This window comes from Ischnura elegans, chromosome 13 (genome assembly GCF_921293095.1).
Source record: "Ischnura elegans chromosome 13, ioIscEleg1.1, whole genome shotgun sequence".
Classification (NCBI taxonomy): Eukaryota; Metazoa; Arthropoda; class Insecta; order Odonata; family Coenagrionidae; genus Ischnura; species Ischnura elegans.
This window is the reverse complement of record NC_060258.1, coordinates 11,316,483-11,341,502: the sequence shown is the minus strand read 5'-3', so window position 1 is coordinate 11,341,502 and position 25,020 is coordinate 11,316,483. Positions and strand designations below refer to the sequence as shown.

Genomic DNA, 25,020 nt, shown 5'->3' with positions numbered 1-25,020 from the left:
CGATCTAAACATAATCCTTTTTAACATCCTCAGTTTAGTGTTTTAAGTCAATGAAGACGATTATCCATGCTTTAAATGACGATTTTCAAGACTAATGTTTTAAAAAACTTGAAAAATCAGCCTCAGTTACCAAGCCTAGAGTTCCACGGCGTGCAGCTGAGCTTTGATGCGCGATTGAAAAATCGCTCTTATTTCCTTCGTCGCTGACTTTTTTTTCCCAGATTTCTAATTAGTACTCTTTAGAAATCCCTACTTTATATTGTGGTTAAAATTTTCCGAGTTATATTTTTCATAAACGAAAGATAATGTCTACTTTATGTCAAATTTCACGTGAAAAACGGGTCGCCCATTTTGCGTCGTAAAACCAGACAGATGAGAGCCAAAATCTTCAAAAGTCATTGAAAGTATCGGCACAGCACCAGATCAAAGGAATATTGCGTTTATTCCATAAAACTCATACCAACGCAAAACCACTTGGATAAATTCAAAGATTTTTTGAGGAAAAATGATATCTCGCGTGGCATTGAAAAATTGCTCATGTTTGGGCTTCTGTATCTCACTAAAGGTTCGTATACTATGTGTAAAATGGCATATAAATCTATATCTGGTAATGATTTATGATTATTTACACTAGGTTTCTAGCCTCTATCCCCAAAAATGTCATTTTGGACTTTATTCCAGCTTTTTCCGATTTCGGACCAGTGTGCACCGGGTAGAAAGACAATCGTCCGCCACGGCTGGCGTAAAGGTATTCGGCGCCCACGTCGGCAACTATAGTGTATTCAGCAAGCTGAAACTACCAGGTCAAGGCATTAAAATGACTTGTCGGCTTTAAAAACTGCATTATTACATGAGTTTCATGATAGCGCTTCCTGTCGGCAGATTGCTGGACCTACTAGCCTCGATAGCTCTGTAACCTTAATTACTCGACTCGACATTCGTAATGCTACTCGAAACGCTCGAGTCGAGTACCAACTATTCGATCGACTTGAATTTTCGAGTACTCGTACATCCCTAGAAGATATGTATTTTGTCATTACGATTACGTGGCGTGAAAATTCATATGACTGTTGGAAATGCGGTCGTATATTTTGTTGTTTGAAGTACTACTGGAATCGGAATCGATTTTTCACCTTGGCAAGTACTCGTTTTCGATTCCGGTTCTTGGTCGAGAATTGAGGAATCAAAGAATCGAGGAATCGAACCGACCCATCACTAATTAATACTAATTAATTAAGCTTAGAAAATGAGTCCAGTCACAATCAAATAAGTTCCAAGTCAAAGGTATTCAATATAATGCTTTAGATGATACATCCAAAGAGCTTATTACACATGTAAAATTGTTAAGAATTGTTTACCAAAAAATACTACTTGCTTCCAGGGAGTGCAATGCTGCCATGGAGATTTTCCTGAATAAGTTTCTGCGGCAGATCCGCTCTACCAATGACAATAGCTTACTCCAGCATGGCGACGCAGGGATTATGCTGCAAAAGCTTGGAGATCGTGCGCTCTGGATGGAACAGGAAAGGATGAAATCCTTAGCTGATATTAAAAGAGAGAACTTACCTGCATTGAAGAGTAGACTCATTGCTGCTTACGGTGCTGACAGCCCCGGGGCCTGCAGTTGGAGAAGGAGACTCCTGATGCCCACGGACGCTCTCCTCTTCAGGATCGAAAGGGAAGCGTTGACGAAAATAGTTTCCTCTCCAGAATGCAATGTGCTCGAGAATATGGACCGGGTGGCTGCGCCCAATGAGGAATACGTGATGTGGAATCTTGAGGATGATGTATTGGAAGATGCTATCACCAGTTTCAGCAAAAGCAAAATACCGAAACCTCGTGCTCAGAGAAAAGATGTAAGTAAATGCTTACTGCTGTCACCATGCCTACATCTGCGTTTTCCTACATTTTATGGCTAATTTTAGCCATTCGTTACAATTTTTAGAGCGAAGTTTACCAATGAATTTTCTATTTGGATACATCATGAATGCTCCTTCATATTTGTGTGACTAATCGTATTTTAACCCTTACATGTTCAAGGTGCCGATATATCCATGTAATAAAGTTTGTTGATAATACTTTTAGTTTAACTTGTACACTGAGGATCATAAGAATTTTTATCACTTGTGATGAAGTGGATGGTATTTCTTCTAGTATATTTATTGTCAGACATTGTTACGGTCCCGGTGCATTCCAATTTATGTAACACCGCCCATCCTCATTTTCTCCTCTCTCTCTCTCTTTCTCTCTCTGTTTACTCTGTGGAGTGACAAACTGTGAGTGAGAGAGTGTAAATGGGTTGTAATTAGAGATGGGTCAAAAAGAACCGAACTGCCAAAACGAACTGTTCACTGAAATGAACCGGTTCGAAAATGAACCGTTCTCTAAAACACCCTGTTCACTGTTCATGTCGGCACTGCACAATTGCGGCGTACTCGGTACAGTAGGCATGATCATCAAGAGGCATTTTGAACTGCAGCTTACTCGAGCAAGTGCGTTGTGGGTACAACAGATGGCGGTTACGAGGGAGGCCATCCAAGGCCGCCGAAGTGCGTCGTTTACGACCGAGCCCCTCCCCTTCTTTCCCTACCATTCCCCTCCGTCGACGAAAACGAACGGGACTGAACAGTTCGTTCTAACTAATATTTGAACTGATATTTAAAATATCAGTTCTTTCGAACCGTTTGAAATATTAGATCAAATATTAGTTTCCTCGGGGCGTTCAGTTGGGATATCGCATTCATTTTGATTTCGTATTTTGAACATTTGTGGATTTGTGGATGCATCTCCAAAAATGTTGTTTAAAATGCGATTCATGAACTTAAGAAACAATTAAAGTCTTTGGACTTGGTTTTTTCAAAAAGTCTCAAAAGTCAAAGTTTCTTATAAAAGGAGCATTTTAAAACTTTTCTCGTGCTAGATATGCGAATAACATCTGGCACTGACTTGATATGTGAATATTAATTCTGGCTTATTCTAAAGTGGAGAGCAGATATTTTCTTGCGCATGGATAACCCAGTAGAGGCTCGGGGCAGAACTTGCTCGAAATTACCACAACACTCTCCACAAACCTTACGATACCACACCAAGCTTTCATGTACTCTAAACGCATGATAAACAATATTTTCTACCGAATGACCCTACCTGTTCATTATGAACCGATATTTTGAACTGTTCTTTTTACTGAACAGGATCAAAGTGAACGGTTCATAAAAATGAACAGGTTAACCCACCTCTAGTTGTAATAGTGAATTGAGCCTCCGATGGCCTTATCCAATTCCTACTTGTTTGACAGCAGAGTACCCATTTGTGCTATGAGTGGTCCCATTATTTCCCCTTCCCCTCATTTCAATAGTAATAATGACTCTTTCGCCTTGGCACAAAAATAAAAACCGCAAGTGAACCGAGAAAAGAGCTCTCTCGAAAATAATTTGAAAGTGCTCAAGAGCAAAGGGAGTGAGAAAGAGACAGGCCCACAGACGAAAACAATCAGCCATTTCAAGAGGGGAAAAGAAGAGAGGAAAGCCGGATATACTACTATGCCTAGGTCTCGGAGTGGTTGAAATGAAAGTTAGCAGATAGCAAATATTTAACGAGTTTCGGCTCACAAAGGCGTCATCTGGTGTAAGAAACTGTAATGCATGAGAAAATTACCTACTTATGTTTAAGAAAGGGGGGGGAGAGAGGATTTGCCAAGTTTGGGGAAGAATTTATACACCGACGTACAGTTTGGAGACGGTGAGAAAACACGCAACTAAAATGATAAAATAGATCCCGGGAAAATCCAGGGATATAAGAAGGATTTTATTATTAAATCTAGAGGAATGACTTTGGAGAAGAAACCACCGAGATGGTAAGGACAAAGGGTGGAGGGGGATTGAAAGGGTAGGTGGAGAGAGAGGCCGCATGCCAATAGAAACGGTGGAGAGAAGTTCCCGAAAGAGTGACTGAGGAAGGAGTGAGGATAGGATAAGCAGGTGTATGCGGAAGGAATCGAAGGTGGAAGAAAATATTCTACGCAATACGGAGGAAGTGGTTGGGTTGACTAAAATACCGTATTTGCACAAATCTAAGACAAGGTTTTTTTCCCTCGCAACTCCTGCGGAAAAGAGGGTTCGCTTTAGAATTGGATGCAAAATTTTTTACGTCAAGCGGGTTGCATTATTTGCATCGGAAAAATTATGGACACCTGTGGTTGCCACCTGATAGCAATGCGACGAAAAATCAACGTCAAAAATAGCTTAACAGTAATTTAGCATATTTAATTTTGCGTTCAGGTAAAAAAAAATCCATTTTTGGGCAGCAGGCAAGGATTCGGCATGTGCCGATCAGTCGCTGGGTGCACTTCTGCCGTGTCCGCGAGATTGCCTGCTTTACCCTGGGTTCGGCTCAATTCAAGTTAAAGCTCAATCAACACACAAAATGTTTGTGTGACTGGTTACAATTTACCTAAATTGTAACGTTAAAGCCTCGATGCCATCGCAGAATAAACTGCTACAAAGTCGTTGCATTTTTCTCAGAGCAACAGTAAGAAGGCAACATGATTTGCCTCGATGATGAGAGAAATCGATTTACGAGAATGGGGGGTCCTCTTAGAATCGTGTTCGTCTGAGATTCGTGCAAATACGGTACCCTGTAGAGGTGTAAGTCAGTTGGTGCCTCAAGGGTTCTAGGGATAGCCAGACCACAGATTTGCCGTCGAGTTGATGTCCCTTTGCAGGGATGACTTTTTTGGACCAGATCGGAACATGAATTTGATTGAACGATTGAATGAATTTGTTTACGCCTCCTTCCCTTCGTACGTTTCTTCTGTGTCATTGCTAGCTTCGTTAACGTTTGCTCCTAGCATATCTTTCTGTTTTTTCCGGTCTTGGATTCATCACTTTCATTTCTGTATCGTCAGAAGAGGACCTTCCATTTCAATCCAATAAGTTCTCTCACACATGCTCGTAGCTCAGTTCAAAGCCTTTCTCCACGTCCGTTGGATGGAAAAGGAAGAGTCATTGTTTGTTTTCCATTGATAAAAGGACAAATGTTAAGAAATGTGAGAGCATGATTGAATTTTGATACCAAAAATTTTATTTTTTGGTCTTTTTCTCATTTTAAGAAATTCACAAGAGTTTATGCTTCAACATTATATTCTGTGAGCCATTTTCTGGGTGTTTTGGAGGGGGTGACCTATCACCAGCACGCCAGAGGTACCTGCAATCCTAGATGAAGATGCCGTTTCCTGGATAAGAGAACATTTCAGAGATCGCGAGCAGAGATTAGTATTAGACAATGCACTGTACTTTAGGAATGTAGTTTACCTAATTCAATGCAAGCACTGTCCCTCCTTTTACATAGGCAAATCCTCAACTCCCCTTAACCTTAGAATCAATAACCACAGGGCATCATGCACTTCCTCTGACTTTGCGTCCTTCCCGGTGGCGAAACATGCGGCCACTCATCAGCGTCAATTCAATGATTGCTACAATGTATCAGTTTTAGCCTCCCTTCCCCCCACAGACCACCCACTCAAACTTAATTCCCTTGAATTAACTTACATAATTCAAAGCATTTCTTCCTCCTGGCCTAAATATCAACCGCTAATCCCTTAATTGCCTCAACCCACTTCTTTCCCCCCCCCCCTCTTTGGACCCTACCTCCCCTCTATTTCCCCTTCCCTCTGCTATCCTTTACCTACATTCTTTTACCTAACTCCGAGGAAGGTGGTAATGCCACCGAAAATTCAGCTAGTTTTGTGAGTTTTTTATCTTTGCGTGTTCTTATGTGTCTTACTACCCATCCTTTGGTTTTTTATGTTATTTACCTTGCCGAGGAACATTTCAAAGTCTATATACAATTGAAGTATTCCAAGAAGTTTAAACTCCTTGTTAATGGCTAGGATGGTTTCTTTTAAACATTACAATTTAACTCAATTTTTAAAAAATGTAGTTGAAAACTCCGTTAATCTTTTAATGTTTGTGACTCTACCACATGCATATATTGAACCAGGTACTCACGTGCACGAAATAGATGTGTGACATGGATATGCTTGCATGTGCGGAGTATGAAAGCTCTTTCAATTGTTTCGATGTTTTTATTCCAAAAGGTTGTCCTTTTGATGCTGTTCCCAGTTCTCTACCTGCTGGACATAGCGACAGATTGTAATGTGGCCTATCAACACTGCAGCCGAGCCAACTACCTTTACTTTGCCCTAACACTCCTGTTTATCTTCGGGCCAGTGCTGGCTGAGATTATCACGAACGTTTTTCGGTAAATATAATCACTATCCAGTTTTGAGCGGTTCGAAAAATGAAAATTTAAGTAATCGATAAAAGTATGATTCACTATATTATTAAACCTTTCATTCTTATTATAGTTAGCATATAATATAATTTGCTAAATTTAGCGTTTTATACTTATTTTAAGCTGCTATTCTGAATGGAATAGCGTCATGCTATCAGCCGATATCGCAACTGAAGTTGCTATAATATAGCATATTGCAACCCAGATGCAGCACGGTATTCAGAACGGTTGCAATTCGTGTTTTGACTGCACCGGAAGACATAATTCTCAAAATAGCTAAAGCACCGTTGCAATTTGCTATCCTGAACGGCGAATCGCAACCTGTAGGGTTGCAATAATATTTCATGGTCTCTCAGGCCGAGCAATTCTGTATTACAACCCACATGCATGAAAACATGCTCATTGCGATGTTGAATTGTTTTTATGAGGTAAAAGTAACCTAATCAAGAATTGAAAAATGGAATAATAGCCAAAAATAAAATGATATCTACTTTATTTTAATTAAATAACCTTAGCATAAGTGGTGAATATTTCATTAGTTGTTTAACTAGTTCCGGATGTATTTTTCCTATTACCACGAATAGCAATCGATTGAAATACAACGTAATTTGCATTTTCTTGTTTTTTTTTACCATTTTATTAATGGAGTCTTTGTTCTTGCTTAAGTTACTCCTGTTCCTAGTTGATTTCTATTCTTGGTGAATTAGTATGGGACCAATTTGTCTTAATTGTGGCTCACAAAACCTCCTTCTCTTTTCAGTAAGTTACGTGGTTATATCACAACCTGGACGGGAGTATTCTCTAGGATAGACTCTTGGAAACTGCTACCTAGGTAAGAATACAAGCCTTTTTTACATAATGGTTTTTTTTAATGTGTGTCAATTTAGTCATTTACACCATTTGAATAAGTGTCATGGATTTGGGCAACTTTGAAAGTGTGTAATGCGTATGTGATGTAAGAGGCAGGATCCAATGACCGATGTGAGAGATGGTGCGCGTAAGTTGTATCAAAATAAGGTACAGAAATAAATATACAGCATGGAGCGATGGACACTGGCTAAATTTTCATGAGTATTCCGACCCAGTTACAATACAGTATTTTGAACGGTGTATTAATGATGGAAATCCTCCGGAAGTCGTAATTCCTAAAATGATCTATAGCACGGGTGCATTTCAGTATTCTCGGCAGAGAATTGCACCCGGTTGGAATTCCACGGTTTCCAAGACTGCGATATCCGTATCATGACCCGCAGCAACAAGTGAATTGCGACGGTAATTAATTTTATAAAGGTTATATTAACCACATAATGAACTTGAAAAATTAAATAACTGCTAGCTATGAAGTGATTGCTAAAAATGAAGTTGCAACGACTAATCATAGTGAATTAATCATAGCAGACGTGGTGATTTTGAACTAGTTAAAGAAATTGTGCAGAGGTAATCTTTCCAGCTTAAAATGTAGAGTTAACACTTAAAGCTCATCAGCAGTGCATAAGCAACAATAATTAATGCATATAATGACTGCAGTCAGCAAAAAGTTTCCGCAATTCATAAATGTGTGCTAGGGACGTATGATTATTCGAAAATGAGTCGAGTCGAGGAGTTGGTATTCGACACGAGCGTTTCGAGTAGCATTACGAATGTTGAGTTGAGTAGTTTCGGTTGCAGAGCTGTCGAGGCCAGTACGACCAGAAATCTGCCAACAGGAAGCGCTATCATGATTCTCGAGTAACAATGTAATTTTCAAGTCGATAAGTCATTCTAACGCCTTGGCCCGGGATCGTCTTCCTTCCTGGCAGCGTGTTTGGAGTAATCGGAGTGAACCACTGCATCGCTCATACTTTCTTTTGCAATAACTTTGTACCCTAATCCATTTTTCTTTGCTGAAAAGCCGAGAGTATACCTAACAAATTGTTAAGATTTCTGAAATAAAGAGAAATATGTAACTTTTATGAAGTAGCGGACAATGCCTGTTTTTCCCGTTGTTTAATATAATAATAATAATAAATTCGTTTATTTCGTGGGCCTTGTGACCCATGAGAAAATTATTATACAACTTTTACATTCATCAGCATTCATGGCTTTACATTCATAAAAGAAAAGAAAAAATGAAAAGAAATAAAAGAGATTCACTCGTTGCGGACAGCCGTTAACTTACAGATAATTCGGCAAAACAAAATTAACGAAAGGAAAAATATCATGCTGCGATATAACAGACTAATTATTATAAGAAATTAAGGCGAACAATTTATTATGACAATTAAGTCACACAAACAATATTTTCAAATAAGATGAATGACAGATTGTTATAACACTCAAATTTAACACAATTTTAAACTCAATTTTCTGCAACAAAATGTTTGAGCCAAGAATATGTTTGAGAAGATTATTGTACAGCTTATAAAAGTTCAGCGTGACATTACATTCATAAAGAAAAACAAAAAATGAAAAGAAATACAAAATATTCACTCGTTGCAAACGGCCGTGACTAACTACTACAAGAAATTAAGGCGACAATTTATTATGACAATAGTGTCAGACAAACAGTATAAAAAAAAAGTAAATAACAAATTAGTATAACACTCTAATTTAACACAATTTTAAACTCAATTTTCTGCAATTTTTTAAAGTCACAATCTTTTAGCCTTTTTGAGTACTGCGTACGTTCGATACTAATTTTCTTTTCATTCATTTCCTGCGAGGTTTTTTCTAGAAATAAAAAAAACTATAGTGGAACCTCATTAAAGCGAGTACGGGCTATAGCGACACCCCCGCTACTACGAGAGATAGCAGATGCACTGTCAATTGACCCTATGCTAAGCATGTTAAAAATTTCATTTTCACGAGGCCCTTTTGGTGTTGGCTCTCGCTATAGCGACGGTTTCACACCCGGAAAAACTTACATCAAGGCTCCTAAATCTCAGTAATTGCTAGCGATCTGTTAGAAATGAAGGTTTTAATTGAGTGCTCAGTCTCAAATTTATGTGGTAAACTGTCGTTTGATAAATTAATAGTTAATTTTTTTTGAAAATATTGTGGTATTAGCATTATAATAGCTTTTATTCCTCGGGCGGCAGAAAGTTGTCGTCAGCAAATCCGCACATCCACGAGTTGCATGAGTAGAAAGCATTTGATGGCAGACACCATGACAAAAAAAATGCGTCTAAGCGAGAAAATAAAAATAAAGGAGTAATATGAGAGAATTTATCTGTCGCCGAGCCACTACTGTTCCTGTATAAATGTTCGAAACAGGTATATAGGCCAATATTTGCTCCACCTCCGGTAAAGCGACAATTCGCTATAGCGAGTGTTTATTGGTGCACCGTGGGGTGTCGTTATATCGAGGTTGCACTGTACTTGTTGTTGAGTTACTCAGCTTGATTTAACGACATGAGAAATGTATATTGTTTTACTTTACAAAAGCTAAAACTAAGCTCTACAGATCGTTCACCTCGTCCACTTAAACTCCATGAAGACTGAAAACCCATATCAATCGTTGATATAATTTTTGACACGTATTCCCAATGCTCCCGAATCTTGCCCTTGCGGACAGAAAGTATGCACTTGTGCTGCAATAGGGTGGTTTCTTTTATTTTTTTATTGCCTTAACCAAAAGATTATTACTCCTGGAGTACGTAGTTCACGCTTTTAGATTTTTAAATGACGATAACCATTTTTCGCGATAAAATGAAAAGTGAAAATTTTCAAGCGCGCGAAAACGCGACGCTTAAGTATGAATGTCGGGAAATCTCTCGGTACGACGTATTTCTGGTCCCCGCTGCCGCCCTGTGAGATGACCTTGAGGTGACCTTGAGGCGAAGCTTAGCTCTGGTACGACGCAGGCTGCTAGCGGGTAGCTGAATGCCCTGCTGGATGGTAGCGCTTGGCTTAAAAAAGGTTTATTAATACCTTATCAAACGAAGAAAACTTTCCGACCTTAGCCAGTTTTAATAGGTGATTATTAAGACATGTTTCCCTGAGCTCTGCGCCTCATGCATCCATTGGTAACCTCAGACGATGTATAACTCCTATCCTCTCGTGTAGAAACTAGGTCACTGTGACGTCACGCGGAGTGGAATCGCATGGGCGCCAATCTGGCCTTTTTCAAATGAGGATAAAATTCGACCCTTGCCATTCGTCTAAACCAGTATTTCAAAAACCAAATAGTTTGTGTATTATGAATACACTAATGGTGGGTAACGAATCGCAATCAATGCCTTTCGTTTTCTTTGATGAAGGAAACTACCCTATTGCCTTGCCTTGAATTTTACTTGCCTTTACTGCCTGCAGAAATTTGCCATGAAAGGCAATTTTCAGCAGGTAGTAACGTGGATATGTCAAAACCTGCGGAAAAAAGCAGGAAAATTGTTTTTCCCGCATGAGAATTGAAAGGATTAAATATTACATGATTCATTTCTAACGGTTAAAATTATTTCAGTTGTGCCTATGGAACTCTTTAAGATGAATTAATTTTCATTTATCTCCTGATTCTGGCACAATTACCCTCTAAATTCCTCATTATCCTTTCCGTTTTACATCAAGCTAAGCATTTAGAATAAAAAACTCATAATGGTACTGGAAAAATGAGAATATATTAGAGCGTGCATGGTTGTATTGCCTGGTCCAGAAATTACCATGCTCGACTCGATACTCGGGAGTAGTTTTCAACTCGACTGGTGATCAAAAAGTGGTACTCACACATCCCTAATACTTACTACCTATAATTTTATTGTTATATTTTAATTTTGACGAAAAGAGCCTCAGTGTAGCCTTTCAAGTCCGTTCATGAATTATTCCAATCTTCGTTTACTCACTGACACAGCTTCTCGCAAAAAAATTGTAACTATAAATGAAAACTAAAAATACCAAATATTTCATCAGTTGTTCAAGTGGACTGTAAATAATATGCAAACTTTGAGTTGAAATTCTTTTCTGCAAAATTCTTTCTCTACAAAACTGTAATTTATTAAAATTTAACGCGAGTATTCGCCTTATTGTATGCTTGCTTGAGAACAAAGGAAAAGTCCTAATATTAATTCAGTTTCCCAACATATATATCCTCCACAGAAGATAAATGCAATATCCATGAACAACATTATGCAATACTCACCATGCGGACTTCCATACAATCACAACCCCTACGCTAATAGTTTTTGAAAAAATTATGGTTCAGTTTATGGGCTCAGATGAGGGTCTATTAAAATTTTTATTGAGAATAAGTATCTATAACCTATAACTGTAGGTCACAAGGTAAATGGGATGGCTGCCGGTCATTTTGGTGTAGTTTTCAAAATACGATTGTAAATCGTTATAATTAAATAAGCGAGTAATATGGAGGGATTTTTTATCTGCTTAAACAATTTGAATCATCGTCAGGTATTTCTATCTGGAAAATTTCCCATTGCACAAAACGCCGTCGTGGAAGCGAGTAGAGGAAAAGACAGATTAGAGGAAAGAGGAGGGTGGAGAGGGGGAACAATGGGGGCTTGGAGAGTAAAAGTTCTGAGCGCTGCGGTTTAATGGGAGAGGAATGGAAGATGGAATACGTCGGCCACCGTAAACCATTTAATCGTATATTTTAAATAGTGTAGCATCTTCTTTTGCCTATTTATAGAAGATATTTTGGTCCTGTTTAGAATGGAATTGATTTGAGTAAAAGCTAGTGACAAGCACTCAGACTAACTGATGTTATGATAAATTTGCTGTAAGTGTACTAATATTTATCTTTCTTTTGCATTCAGAGCATTGAGGAGCGTGATGTTTGCCATCAATTCGAGGAGAAAATTTGACCATGACCTTCACGTGTTCTACGAAGAGCTGAATAGAGCACGTGGAGGTCATTACAAGGAATTGGCGGAGAAGCTAAGGTAAATACTATAGTCGTTGGCATACTTCATGTTAAATTTTAATGGTGGAAATATGTATCGCAATTTAATGTGGTTATTCAATAGGCTATTGAATAATTATTTGAATTAATTAATTTAGGAAAGCTTTATCTTCTATAACTTAATGGTATTGCAAAATTTAATCAGATGAGTTAATTTGAAGTAATGAGTAATTTTGTAGCCAATGGTTTAAGGAATTGAATGGACATCCAGGGGTTCGACTGTTACAATAATAACTATTTAAATGCTCCATTCTCATGAGTCCACATTGGAACTTATTGGCAGAGAATGTCAGACGCATTGATAAAATACCGTATTGGCACGAATCTAAGACGAGGTTTTTTTCCCTCCTGACTCCTGCAGAAAAGAGGGTTTGTCTTACAATCGGAAGCAAATTCTCGATGTCAATCGGGTTGCATAATTTGCGTCAAAAAATTTATGGGTACCTGAGTTTGCCTTCTGATAGCTATACAGCAAATAACCAACGTCAAAAATAGCTGTGAAGTAATTTAGCTTAATTAATTATTCGTTCAAGTAAAAAAAACATTTTCCATTTTAAGGCAGCAGGCAAAGATTCGGTGCGTGCCGATAAGTCGCCGTTTGCACTTCTGCCGTATCCGCGAGATCGCCTGCATTAGCCTGGGTTCGACTCCATTCAAGTCCAACCTTGATCAACTCACAAAATGTTCGTGTGATTGGTTACAGTTTACCTAAATTGTAACGTTAAAGCCTCAATGCCGTTGCGGGATAAACTGCTACAAAGTCGTTGCATTTTTCTCAGAGCAATGGAAAGAAGGCTACATGATGACGCCCTCCCCCTTTTCTCACCCACTGACCTTTTACTGCCTACCTGCTTCGAAGTTCCCAGTTTCTGGTGGTTAACTGCTGCATGAATCACCTATTAGCCCCAGAGGTGTCTAACAATGAATTTCAGCAATTGGTATAACCACAGAGTAAGTATAGACTTACTCTATGGTATAACACATTTATTAGATTGAAATATTTGTTATGTGCACGTAATTCAAAAAAGGAAGACAAAACACGACATATTTCTAACGTTATTTGAGCATTTTTTAGCAATGCACTAGATGGAAAAATACGATAGCGAAACATGATATCCTCGTAGCTGAGCTTCTCGGCAGTTAATGCGGAATTTTTTTCCTAAAACAGAATAGTTACTGACGAAGATCAAAGATTAGAAAACTAATTAGAAAAGAATGGGTACCTTCAGGAAAAAAAATTCATGTCGCAGTCATATGGCCATGCTTCACCCTTGGCAGTATGCTCTGTGCATGCCGTACGTGATATGTAGTATCAGTTCCGAACTTCACTTCGTACGAGTGGTTCCCTACTTTCCCGGATGGCTTGACTTCAAACCACCGAGCGTTTTCCGTGTGTTTCATAAAGTCAGGTTTCATTTTCACCAGTTTAATTATATTCGTCTTCGGACCATGGTCCTGCCGAAGAAACTTAGTCAAATAAACAATTATTGGACCTAAGTGTCTTGATATAGTACTAGTACTTCCGTAATTAGCCAAAATCTTGTTTGAATCCTATACTGACTATCATAATCACGCGCAAAAAAAAATCCTGCGTTTCCTAGCCAAAGATTCCCGCATTCACCGTTCATTGGCATCGTTATTAGGAAAAAAATTTTTCCCTATTGGAGTTTCTAAAAGGGTCTTAAGGAGTCTTAGAATCGTGTTCGTCTTAGATTCGGTACAAAATTTTAAAATTAGTATTAGAAGTTAGTGTGTCATTATTTATGTCACATCAAGTTAAGCCTATAAAAATGTTGCATTTGAGCTTATGTTAATTTTGGTAATGGAACCAATTTGCTCATTGATATAAATAACTAACTATGGGTTGGCCCCTAGTAGAGATGAAGTGATGTTCGAATAATTAAGAGGCTAAAGGGACCTGATAGATTGTTTCTCTGTATACAGTGGATTGACAAAAAAAATTTACGTTAATTCTCTCTCATACCTTTGCTATTTCAAAATTCCGTAGATACCCACTTAAAGATGAGTTCGAAAAACGATCTTAGCTAATAATTCACTTGCTTACGTGTCACTAAGTTTCACCTTAAATTTCCAGTTCGTTCAAAATCGATGAATCCCCTTCACGGAAATTTTCCCACTAATTTCACCATTTTCCGTGTATTGATGCTTTCTGTGAGCACCACCATTGACGTAGAGCTTCTGCTATCTCCGGGAAAAAGTTCCCTACCGAGAGCCTATTGCTATCATGTTCTAAATACTGGCCTTTAGGCAGACAAGTAGGTTGAAGGTGTTGCAGTATTGCTGACAGGATACTATTGTCCACCAGTGACAAAAGGAGTACTGGTCGATTGAAACATTTGCTTAGCTTTTGACTCGAAAATAAATTTTTTCTACTCATTGCCAACTTAAATTGAAACTTTATGGTCATACCTGGTGCAAGGACTCCATACTATCAATAAAAGACACTTCTTTACTTCCAAAAAATAGAAAATTTCTATTTTATGACCGGTTTCAGCTACTACACCATTATTATCAAATACAGAGAATATAAAACATATGTTGGGGACAGGTTAATGTACACTACGTTTGTTGATGGAGTGGAGTTGGTACCGAGCTGGGATTGGTAATTCCTGCAGAGGAAGGGGGTTGAAAGAAAGTTTGTCAAGAGTAGTACCTTAACGGCAACTATTGGCACATGACGTCACAGCATCACGTACCTTAAATATCTTCCACATTTGAATAGATACATTTTTCAAATAAACGGCATAGATGTTAGCATTTTATTATCCTTCGAATACAACCACCTATTCAGCGTCCATAGTAAGGGTACAAGGGTATCTTATTTGTAGAGTTAGCATTTTCACAGTTACTGCAAAAAATGTTCATCCTTCAACGTTAGACAAAGAATCACTGATTATTTTTTATGAATTCAACACGTAAGTCTCCAAAAGTGCATGCCAAAGCTGGTACATGACGCCACAAGGAAGATTACATGGTTAACAAGGTTTTTGGTTTGTAGCTATCTTTCGAAATTCTAAGGCAACCACACGTCCTTCCTTTCCCAGTAAAATGGATTATTTCTGGTTCAAAACTGCTTTGGTACATTTCCAAAAGGTGCCGGGCGAAAGCTGACGTATCATTCTTGTTCTTCCAGCATGCTTCGTGATCCTTCATCCTTGTCTTGAAGTTTTGTCCCATTTGGCCGATATAACATGAATCACATTTGTTACGCTTTAATTTAGAGATACAGTAGAACCTCGGTTATATGACCCTCAGTTATACGATGACCTCACTTATACGCCGATTTTTTTTGGTCCGGTGAATAACCCCATGTGAACCCATATATTTCCAGCCTCAGTTATGAAACTCTTCACTTATACGACAACCTCGGTTACGAAACGTATTTTTCCAGTCCAATGAGATAAAATACCTCACTTATACGACTTGTCAGAGAACCGCTCTACGAGAAGTTTGCGGTATGCGCGCAAATTTTAGTCATAGGAGCGGGGGTAGGATGCACTCATTACATAGATATGTCAATGAAGAATAATTAATTTTAATAATGAGCGATGCTGTTCATTAGATGCTAATTTTAACTGCAGTGGATGATCGTTAATCCGGAATATCTATCTCTGATGGAAGATTGTCTAGTATTTTCCAAGGTTATGCTTCCCGTCGCCCCAGCGAAATAACACCTAAATGAGCCGTTAAAAATCCTCGCGTACCAAACTTTTGGCTTCCAAGGTCATCCAAAAAAGATAATCGTATTTGTAGTATGGACGTAAGTCGATGGTGATTCAACATGATGGCAAAAACAGCATGCGTGGTCTCATACCGCGGGCTAATCCCTCATCCGCGGGATGAATTGAGGCGGAGGAAAGTTGCTTACACGGCGTGCAGATCAAAACTGACCCAACTTGTATCTGTGGATTTGAATGAAATATAGTTTGACCTTGACTGCCTGGTGGCAAGCGTTTATTTTTTAACTGAACGAGAGTTAGTACGAATGCCCCCGGAGAATAACTCGCGTCGTTAGTAGTAACGTAATCATTAACGTCAAATTCAAAACGCGAGAGATGAGGCAGTTCCTTTCAACTCAGGAATGACTTATAACCTGTAACGTTTTTTATTTTCTCTTGGTTTACTCCACTTTCAAATACACTTTAAATAAATCAATCTCGGAAGAGACACCCGTCGGCCATCACTCTTACAATGCAACTCCTCTTTCCATGCCTCTCCTCCCGCGCCGTCCACAACCACAACAATCACCTCCCTCCACCTCTGCTGCTCATTATTACCTTCCCCGGTTCACGTCACACCAAAATCCACAACAAACAACTTAAATTTATATGTTACAAACCATTATATCGAAGTACAAAAACAGTCTTGGTGTTGTTTCCAGATATGGGGAAGCAAAATATTACTTGGAGATGAATCACAGGGCTTGCGAGTCGAAGTTCCCGGCGCTGAATTCGCGGAAGAATGCCGGCAGAGAAGCTATACCCGGTAGATTCAATCTATTATTGCTAAAATGCCATGGAAAAATTCTTTTTTAGTGCATAAACATTATTGAGAGGGGAGATTTTTCCGGGCTCTTAATCTATTTTTGTCCATTCATCACTGACAGCAGTTGCGCGATTATTTCAAATGCTCACTTAAAAGTTTTCTAAGCACCGGAAAAGTGAACTTAGTCACGGAATATCCCGGGTACCAGTGGCGTAACTAGGAATATGCTTTGGGGGTGAAGGTAGTACCTGGGGGGCAGCTTCACCCCCCCCTCCCATACAAGGCAACGGGGATTCCCGTGCAATAAAGAAAATGGCATGCCTGTAAATATGTTCTACATAATTTTTGCACATAAAATTTAACTTAAAGTAGATGCAGTTGCTGTTTATCAAAGCTAGACTTGTGTTTTAATTATTTTTAAATTTCTCTGAGGCTTTGGAGAGGGATCTATCCCCTCATCTCCCAACCATAATTACGCCACTGCCAGGTGCTCCATATTATCTATGGCATGGTATTTAGAGGGAGAAAACTGACAGCTGGGGTCATTTGCGCCATGAGGTACGAGAGGGAGTATAGAAACCCTGTGTTGGAATTAGCCAAGTTGTAACGATTGGCTTAACCAGGGCTTAATGTCGCATCTGCCGGACAGTGTGTTGCACTGGAAGTTCCGTCCACACTACTCTCAAGCAGGGATAGAGCCATCTCTGAAAACTTTCTGCCTCTGCCATTAACCCGGGTCCATAGGGTGTGAAGCCCTTGTCATGCATTAGTGAAATTTTGCTCCCTAATTACGGGGTTAATTTGGATGACTTTCCTCAGGTATTTCATTTCTTCAATCTCCAATCTGGGGTTTGCCTATAGGTGGTAAAATGAATTTCCTGAAAACTGCTTTTAATGAGTCAACTTTTTTAAAAAAATTAGCTTCTCTGTGAACATTTAGTGCCATCATTCCGAAATCTCTCCAGTATGATAGCCTTGCAGCTTAGTACCAGAAATACTAGGCGTTCAACCGTGGGTAATGTTGTTCAGGAATGTAAAATTATGTTTCTCTTAAAGTAACACATCATCTGGGGTGTTACTTTTGAGAAAATAGGATCATTAGGCTTCAATTTCTTGCCTCCAAATAAGTGATTGCATCCTGGAAACAATCCAGCCCCTATAGGAAAGGATTTCATGCTAAATACCGAAAAACCTCACACATGAAACTTCCTCACTTATGAAACTTTTTTTGGTTTTCCAATGAAAGTTTCATAAGTGAGGTTCTACTGTACCTGATTTTAACTTGGGTTCAATCACATCTTTTGCATTATTTAACAATCTTCCCAAGGTGTTTTTATTCTACAAAGAAGCGTTTTATTTCTATTTAGGGATTTCTTTAAATACAAAATTGAATAAAAGGCCGATATAATGATATTATTTATCTACATTTTGTTGAAGTGCTGGGTTCGACTGGTAGTAAGGGACTTGACTTGGAGTAAAAGAAATTACTGAGGGTGGGCATGAGACCTGAATATAAATTATTTACGGAATAACAGTTTTTCTTGACTCTCTTTTTCAGTTGGAGTGAAATATCGTTGATTAACGTGCATTCCTTCGCTGCGATGGTATACAACGAACAGTGGCAGCTCAAGTGGAAGATGCACGAGGGGCTGAATGAGTCTGCGCCGCAGCTTCTCCTCCAATTGGTCATCGCCATCGTCCAATTAGGCAACGGCAAGACGGTCGGTGAGTGTATGTGCATGTATGATCAGGGTTCGCTCTGGTCGATGGAATTGAAAGAAACTCTCCTGAAAGCCTTAACATGCGGAGAACGGAGAATGGAAAGTTAGATATGGAAATGGAATGGCTACGTAATACTTACTCTTTCTGATTCTTCAAACTCTGCCAACTGTAAGTGAGAAATGCAAAACTGTATGATTATGCGGGCATAATTGGTCGGCTGCAATTGAGTCATTTCTCATTACACGCCTCTGACGGAGGTGTGGGCAAAGAGATTGAAGTTAGTAGGGTCGAATTGGTCACCCTTGGTAAAAGCAAGTCAGTCGACAAAGCACTGAGGTCACAATGACAATCGCAGATACTGTTCATTCACAGAATCGGAACACGATCAGTGTATTGTTGGTAAACCCATTCTGAGGTGCATAAATAAAGTATGCCAGACAATATTTGCAATTTTCAGCTTGACATCGATCATTCATTAATTGCCTCGTCACATTGAAAGCAAATTTTCAGGAAATATAACGTTAGTAATTCCAATAACAAACTCTTCTCCGTTTTAAAAGTGGGCTGTTTGCTGGTTAAAACTATTAACCTTTTCTGGAAGACAATATTTTTACTTGAAGACGAAATGTCAATCAAGGGAGTTCATAGGAAGCACACACTATCATTTTAACAACTTTTTCTAAAACTGATTAACTGAAGTGAAGCTTTTATCCTTGGTTGCGTTGAGAAGGGAATCTTGGATTCCGAAACCGGTATGCTTATCCCGTCCAGGTGGCAGTTCCATCGCTCATTTTCGAGCTAATTCTCCTGGAGTACAACCCACGGGGTAAGTGTTGTGTGTGTGATTGATTGTGTGAGTGTGTGTTTCTTAACTTAAGCAGTCTTAGCGAGGCCCCAAAAAACCCTCGTGAAGGTTCCTTCGTAGTTAAGCGAGTGATTGGATTCAACGTAGGCAGCCTTAGCGAGGTCCCTCAAATTCCCTCGCGGAGGTTTCTACACTGTTGATCGTGTGTTAGTGAAGGGTTACCGGATGAGAGGCTGGGATTGTTCACTGCTGTGAATATTCCCATTACAGCATACCACACAGTTTTGTTTTATACCTGTGACGAGGTCCCTTGTTACGGCCATTGGAGTGTTTTTATTCCCTAGTTCACCCTGAAAAGTAGGGAACCACTCGTACAAGGTGAAGTTCGGAACTGATGCTATCGCGTATGGCTTATGCAGAGCATACTGCAGAGGGCGAAGCCTGACCATATGACAGTGCCATGAAATATTTTGTTGTAAAGATACCCGTTCTTTTCTAATTAGCGTAGTGCCAGAAGGGTAAATGAATTCGAATTGCTAGCCGGGAGAAACCAAATATCCTGAGAAAATATCCCTTCGTCTGTGACTGTGACAATATAGATTTATAGCATAACTCATAAATTGTAACTTGATGTATGCTTTGGAGGGGGAGGGGAGTGTTGAATGGAGGGGGATAATGGATCTTGGGAAATGCGCTAATGCTACTTTCCCACAGAACTGAGCTTCTCCCTATGGTAGTTCCCTCTCCTGGGGAAGATTCAAAATGTGTGCCTTTTGTTATCAGCCATAAATGACACTAAGTCATTTCGTCTCATTTTCATCAAATGATGGATGTGGGAATAATTTTTCGTCGGGACCTTGATCTTCAAACGATCAATGCAGGAAAACGATACTTCGGGGAACGATAGATGCGGTAAAAAAATTACACTGTCTATGTGGGATTTTATTTGGGACCAGAAACGGCGAACGATGAATGCGGGAAAATGAACAATGAGGGAATGATAGATCGGGGTTCCACTGAATAACTTTTCCTTTGAAAGCGGCTGTAAAATGACTTCTTTTCTCTGCCATCGTAATACTCTGAGAGGCACTGAATCACAACTGAATCGATCTACACAGAGGCAAATCATGTTGCCTTCTTATCCTTGCTCTGAGAAAAATTAAACAACTTCATAGCAGTTTATTCCACGACGGCGTTGAGGCTTTAACGTTACAATTTAGGTAAATTGTAACCAATCACACGAACATTTTGTGAGTTGATCAAGCTTTAACTTGAATGGAGCCGAACCCAGGGTAAAGAAGGTGATCTCACGGACACGGCAGAAGTGCACCCGACGACTGATCGGCACGCGCCGAATCTTTCCCTGCTGCCCAAAAATGGAATTTCTTTTACTTGAACACAAAATTAAATGTGCTAAATTACTGTTAAGCTATTTTTGACGTTGATTTTTCGTTGTATCGCTATCAGGTGGCAAACTCGGGTAACCTTCATTTTTTTCGGAAGTAAATTATGCAACCTGATTGACGTTGAGAATTTTGCATGCGATTGTAAGACGAACCTCCCGGAGTTTGGAAGGAAAAAAACCTCGTCTTAGATTCGCGCAAATACGGTAATTTTGTTTTTATTAGCGTAGGATAGTTGAATTGGTGCTCATTTTAACGTAGGGGTGCCGCATTATTCCTTAGTTTTGCGTGTGCAAGTGAGTGAATCTCCTGATTTCCCTTGATCCCGTGCCTGCCTGTTCGTTGTGATGAGTGTAAACCTTACCTACTCAACTGCATATATCAACTTATGCTGTTCCCTTTTGTATTATTTATTGCATGACTAGTTGAACGTTATTTTTATTGTGTGTAGTTGTGCCGTTTTTCTACCCTGGTGATCCGGTTGTTGAATAGAATGTATATTTTGCTGTTTAAGAGTAAATTATTTTATAGGAATAGTATATTCAATATTATTTGTATAAATAATTTTTCAATTGTATCCTCTTTCTTTTATAACAGGTGTCATACCGTAACTTATTATTACAACCGTTTTGGATAATTAACTTACTATATTGCATGGTAAACTTTGTGTTGTCTACTGATAGTTATTATTAGAGATGTGCGAATAGTATCCGCGAATACTCGAATACCTCGAATACTAGAAAGTATTCGATATTCGAGATTTCGAATAGTTATGCGAAAAGTACCGCTTTCGAATACCTCGAATACTTTGAATTTCACGTCATACACTGTCGCACGCATGTCGTTGGTAGTGACTCGGAAAAATGTAGAGAACTGTTGTTATTTAGTGCTCGCAGCGCCGTTTTACGCAAGTTGACGAATTGCATCAAATTCGTGGATTTTAGCGGTGAAAAGTGTTCGACGAGGGGAACCGAAAATAGTCGGGTGAAAAAAATCCGAAAATCCCCGATTCCCCCCACCAGGAGAACCTCAGTGCCGTGGGATAGCAACCTTAGGGCATTTCCCACGATCCTCTATCCCCCTCCATTCAGCACTCACCTCAACCACTCTGACGCTTTCCTCTTCTCCGAAATCAAACAAAAGGTCCCAGCTCGCGCAGGGATCGCATTACAAAGACCCCTGCTTCGAAAAAAATATCGAGTTACGAGAACAATAAAAACGTGTTTCACGCCCTCCCCCTTTTTCTCACCCACTGACCTTTTTCTGGCTACCTGCTTCGGAGTTCCCCATTTCTGGAGGTCAACTGCTGTGTGAGTACCGTGGGATACTTACATTAGCGCATTTCCCAAGGTCCGGTATCCCTCTCCATTCAGCACTAGCCCCCCCTCCGAAGCTTTCCTCTTCTTCGAAATAAAAAAAACGACACAGCTCGCGCAGGGATCATATTACGAAGACCTTAGCTTGGATAAAATACACGAGAACAATAGAAACGTGTTTCGGGCCCTCCTTTTCCTCCCCCACTGACCTTTTTTTTTCCTACCAGCTTCGAAGTTCCCCATTTCTGTGGAGGTCAACCGCTGCATGAGTCATCTATTAGCACAAAGGGTGTCTAAGAATGACTTTCGTCAATTGATGTTACACCTTTATTGAATTGAAATATTAGTAATGTGTGCGTAATTTCAAAAAGAAAAAGACCAAACACGACGTATTTCTGAGTTTATTTAAGCAGTTTACGCAAAGAAATAAATGTCATAACATGACGGAGACTTAGCATTCTGGCGAAACTCGATATGAGCAGCAGAGCTTCTCGGAAGTTGATGCGGTATTTTTTTCCGAAAACATATATCAAGTTACAATTTATGAGTGGTGCTATAAATCTTTATTGTTACAGTCACAGACAAAAGGATATTTTCTCAGAATATTTGGTTTCTCCCTGATAGCAATTCCAATTCATCTTCTTATCTCGTGAGAACTCCCAAAGATGGACTGAAAATAATTGAAGTATATCCGGTGGAAAAGAGCTTGTATTTTGAAAAATGCCTCAGATTGTCAGCTAGCACTTGGCAGCAGGAGTGGGGGTAAAGCGATGTTAGTTGAATTAATTATATGCCCAATTGTTTCCATAAAATTAAATTAATCATTAATCAGCTAAATTCCTGTTCGAATCATTTTAAGGAAATCAAAATTACTCCCCAAAATCTTGTGTTGCCTGCTGCATAGGCAACCGAGTCAAACATTCCAGCATTCATCATTTAGTATTCGAGGTATTCGAAATTCGAGGTATTCGAATATTCGAGCAATGATTTAGTATTCGAATTCGATATTCGAATTCGAGAAATCTGCTATTCGACCCATCTCTAGTTATTATATGTTGTGGCCGAAAATTACAATAGCTTTGTTTTCTAATTCAATTTCATCAATGAGGGAATAGCGTCTTGAATGTGCTGCTGAGGAAGTTTCTTTAGCTGAGAGTTTGAAAACTCAGGAAGCGTATGAGGCTGAGAATAAGTTAAACCCGTAACGGAGACGTATATTCTCTGGTTAAGGTGAATAAGTTTTCTCAGCATTTTGGGATGTGAACAAATGGAATTTGGCACTTGATAATGGCAGTTGAAATGACCGTCTCTGAGCGTTAAAAAATAATTTTTCAATGGCACATAATAAACAAGTCAAACTTAATGCCATGAGCAACTCCAGACCGCTGTAAAAAGAGCCTGTCTCAGTACTCAAAAAGAAAATACCAAATAAACAGGCATTTTCAAAGCAAATGTAATACACGTCGCCCAATACTCAGCACTAAAAGCAGCGCCATATATAAATGAAACGAAATGCATCTGCATCCCCCAGCTCTCGAACATGTAGGGCTGTATTCTCAGACGATCCTAGCTATCGGTCCTTTCTTGACAAGAAGTCCCTACGTGCGTTTCTAAGTCAACCCTCTCAACCCTCCATAATTATTGGCTCCCAATGGGGTTTTTTAATCCCATGTTAATGAGAACAATTCAGGGACGTGATGAGCTTTGAAGACCAAAATCCTTGTAGATACCCACAGAAATACCCATGCTACACTAGCAAGAGTATTTGCAAACAACTTGTATCAGTTCATTCAATCCGTGGGGAAGCCTTATTTTTTCTTCAAAACTGTAAATAAAAGGACTTAAAATATCTGCGTACATTTAAAATATTTTTTTAAGTTCTGGGTCACATAATAGGTTTTATTAAGTTTTGAACAATGCGATTTATGTTGTCATACCCTGTTTCTCAACGTGATTAATTTATTGCCATTTAGGCGCTGTTTCCTGGCATATGTGCTTTCCTTATTGGCAGGGTATGTGACTTGCAACATTAGTGTGGGTGATACGATCGTATTAGTAACATTTTTAAATCTATCGGGCATAAATGCCTAGGGTGAAGATGACTTTTACGCTGTTAAACAATGTTGTTAATGTGTGACTTTTTTGTCGTTTCCAGGGCCCGTGACCATCACAGGAATCGTGGTATCGCTTGTATCTTTTTCTTGGACCCTCCATTTGTTCCACTACTCAGAACACTACGATGGCCTCAAGAACAACTTCAAGCTGTTACACAGAGCCTCCGACTTTGTGGCTCACTTCTTAATCGTGGGTAAGCACTGTATTTTACACGTTTTACATTATATTTTACTTATTATTTTCTTTATGAGCTCCCAATTTTACCACATTATATTATACTCACTTTCTTGTTTGTCCTTACGGGAAATACCATTGAAACTCAAACATGGACCAATTCTTGATTAACTAAACAGCTGAAAATTTCCTTCCAAAAAAGACCATTTTTCTTCTCAAGAACTTTTAGTTTCCCTTACTCTTTTTGTTTACCGTGGTAACTCAACAAAAATATTTCATTTGCGTGTGGAGAAACATGCTCTTAGAGCGATATTTACATGAAAATTGATCATTCTGTTTCCTTTAATGCCGGATTTAATGATTATTTCATGTGCATGTACTACGTACTTGCCTCGGTTTTCAGTTGGTTTCTTTTTTACGTGTTATAAAGCCTTCACTGCAATGAGTTACGGTGGCCTAGTGGAGTAAATGAGCGGCTGAGATTGTGATGTGTGCCGGATTGAATCCCCATCGTAGAATTTTATGGTCATTTTTTTCAGGTCCTCTACTCGTTTTGTGTTTCTTTATATGTACATTTAAAACCATTTTAAATTTCCCGAAAGAGCATCGCATACTTTTCTTTACCGTAAGGCGCCATATATAAGGTAAGATAAGGGCTAGTGTGGTATTATCCTTTTTAAGAATGGCTACATTTAAAAGGAAGGTATTCGAAAAAGTGTCAGCCGGTGGTAAAGAGAGGATTAAAACCCGGCGTTAGCGTTATTGAACAGTTCAAAGACTGGCGCAAGGAGTCACATATTT

The 25,020-nt window shown here is 39.1% G+C and overlaps 1 protein-coding gene across 1 annotated transcript in view; it reads left to right on the top strand.

Annotated features, from left to right (window-relative positions):
* LOC124170019 overlaps positions 1-25,020 on the top strand; it is a 65,198-nt gene that overhangs the window by 24,735 nt on the left and 15,443 nt on the right. The window contains exons 5-10 of the mRNA XM_046548704.1: positions 1,382-1,856; positions 6,095-6,258; positions 7,052-7,123; positions 12,033-12,158; positions 18,243-18,409; positions 24,086-24,238. Of these exons, the coding sequence (XP_046404660.1) occupies positions 1,382-1,856; positions 6,095-6,258; positions 7,052-7,123; positions 12,033-12,158; positions 18,243-18,409; positions 24,086-24,238 (1,157 nt within the window). The remainder of the gene's footprint in view (positions 1-1,381; positions 1,857-6,094; positions 6,259-7,051; positions 7,124-12,032; positions 12,159-18,242; positions 18,410-24,085; positions 24,239-25,020) is intronic.